The sequence below is a fragment of the Centruroides sculpturatus genome, unplaced genomic scaffold, assembly GCF_000671375.1.
Source record: "Centruroides sculpturatus isolate CEXI.00-Female unplaced genomic scaffold, Cexi_2.0 scaffold171, whole genome shotgun sequence".
Lineage (NCBI taxonomy): Eukaryota > Metazoa > Arthropoda > Arachnida > Scorpiones > Buthidae > Centruroides > Centruroides sculpturatus.
Genome location: NW_019384470.1, coordinates 248,080 through 250,060, shown reverse-complemented (window position 1 = coordinate 250,060; position 1,981 = coordinate 248,080). Strand labels below are relative to the sequence as shown.

At 36.0% G+C, this 1,981-nt stretch overlaps 1 protein-coding gene across 1 annotated transcript in view; it reads right to left on the bottom strand.

Annotated features, from left to right (window-relative positions):
• LOC111621146 overlaps positions 1–1,741 on the bottom strand; it is a 19,074-nt gene extending 17,333 nt beyond the window's left edge. Inside the window, exon 1 of the mRNA XM_023363211.1 lies at positions 1,531–1,741. Coding sequence (XP_023218979.1) covers positions 1,531–1,722 — 192 coding nt within the window. The 5' untranslated portion in view covers positions 1,723–1,741. The remainder of the gene's footprint in view (positions 1–1,530) is intronic.
• Between the last annotated feature and the right edge of the window lie 240 nt (positions 1,742–1,981).

Sequence of the window (1,981 nt, the reverse complement as noted above, 5' to 3'; positions counted from 1 at the left end):
CGATGACACACATTTCGTGTGTTTTATGTGAGCAGTTCTGTTCGAACAGTTGGAGTAGAGAATATTGTAAGTTACTGCTAGCAAAACAATGCGAAATATGTAATTATTTTCGGTAATCCGGACACTTTTGGTAATTTGACACACCTTTGGTCCCATACCTGTCAGACTATCAAGGGACAACTGTATTAATTAAATTAAATAATCCACAACCGTGAGGCAGATAATAGTGAGGGCTTATCAGACCAAATAATGGGCACGAACGCTCACCTGTCTGCACTGATATTGCCTACTGCTCATACTGTTATATTGGCATCTTCATCTTTATATTGTATAGTTTTAGGCATAGTTGCCGTTTACCTTATTTTGTATAATTTTTAATATATCACCTACTTTAGATAATACCTACTGATGACGCTTACTTATATATAGTATAACTTTAGGCTTAGTTTTAAGTTAACCGTTACCTTGTACAATTCTATTATGTCATTACCTTTTATACCAACTGATGAGGGACTGTTTTCTATTAGGAAATAGTCCGAAATGCATTTTGGGTTTTCGTTTTCACACTTATGTAGTAACTTTTTAAGTTTATTAAATTGTTTTCACTTTGATCTCTGAGCGTTCGTGCCATCATTTGGTCTGATAAGCCCTCACTATTATCTGCCTCACGGTTGTGGATTATTTAATTTAATTAATACAGTTGTCCCTTGATAGTCTGACAGGTATGGGACCAAAGGTGTGTCAAATTACCAAAAGTGTCCGGATTACCGAAAATAATTACATATTTCGCATTGTTTTGCTAGCAGTAACTTACAATATTCTCTACTCCAACTGTTCGAACAGAACTGCTCACATAAAACACACGAAATGTGTGTCATCGTGTAAAAATTGGATGGGGAGATTCACATCGCGACATGCTTCTGTGCAAGCAGACACGTAACGGGGACGGGTACCTTGACGGGAGGTGCGTCTGACTACTGAGCATGTCGGATTAAAAAACGTCGGACTATAGAGGGATAACTGTATTATTATATCAAGGGGTAGAAGCAACTTTTGTAATAATTTAGATATATTTTAATTAGTAGATGTTATTGAAGCGATAATTGGCATTTAGAGGGCGTATAGAATCTATTAAATCTAATATAAGAGAGTTAATTATATTGAACTTGCTTATTTATTAAGCGCGTTAGATAATCTATTAATTAAAAATACATTTACAGAAGTCTACGGTTTTTACTGGCTTATCGAACAAACGAATACGAATGGACCCTAGACCATCGCTGACTGATTGCCCCTGGAAGTCGGCTTCTTATAGAAACACAGCTTCCCTATAATCAAATGTCACGGCACGCCACTTCTGGGAACGTTTAATGAACAAATAGGAAAATGGTCTATCTTGCACATAGTGAGTTCGAATCGTTGGAGTAACATATACGATTGTCTATCCATCGACAGAGCAATAATAGGATATTCTGGCTTAAATTGGAAAAAGGTTTTTAATGCAGGGATGTATGTTGAAAATTTGACAATTTCGTACATATCAAAATATCCACTAGGGGTGATTAAGGGAATTTTGGCGAAAATTCGTAGTTTCCCAGGTAAAGCTACAGCAATGGTAGTTATCCATTGGTAATATTTAAACAATGTATCTGGCTTGATAGGTTCGATCATTGCGTAGCCTTCCGGAAGTTGGAGTTTGATGTCTCGCAGAGTTCGTAACATGATTTCTCGTGAGATAAAGTAGGTGCTTAATCGACCTTGTTCTAAAACATCAATTGCCTCTCGTAGTTCCACCAATTGGAAATGCAATTCTTGGACTGAGAACTCGATCGTTCGTAGAATTATCTCAAAGGCTAGATTATATTGGTATAAGTTCATGACTTTTCCAAAAAATTTCTTGTCGTTTAAATAATATATAGATCTGATGTCTATTATGTTTGCTTATATTTAGGGTATCATTTAACAAAGTTGTTTGAGAGAG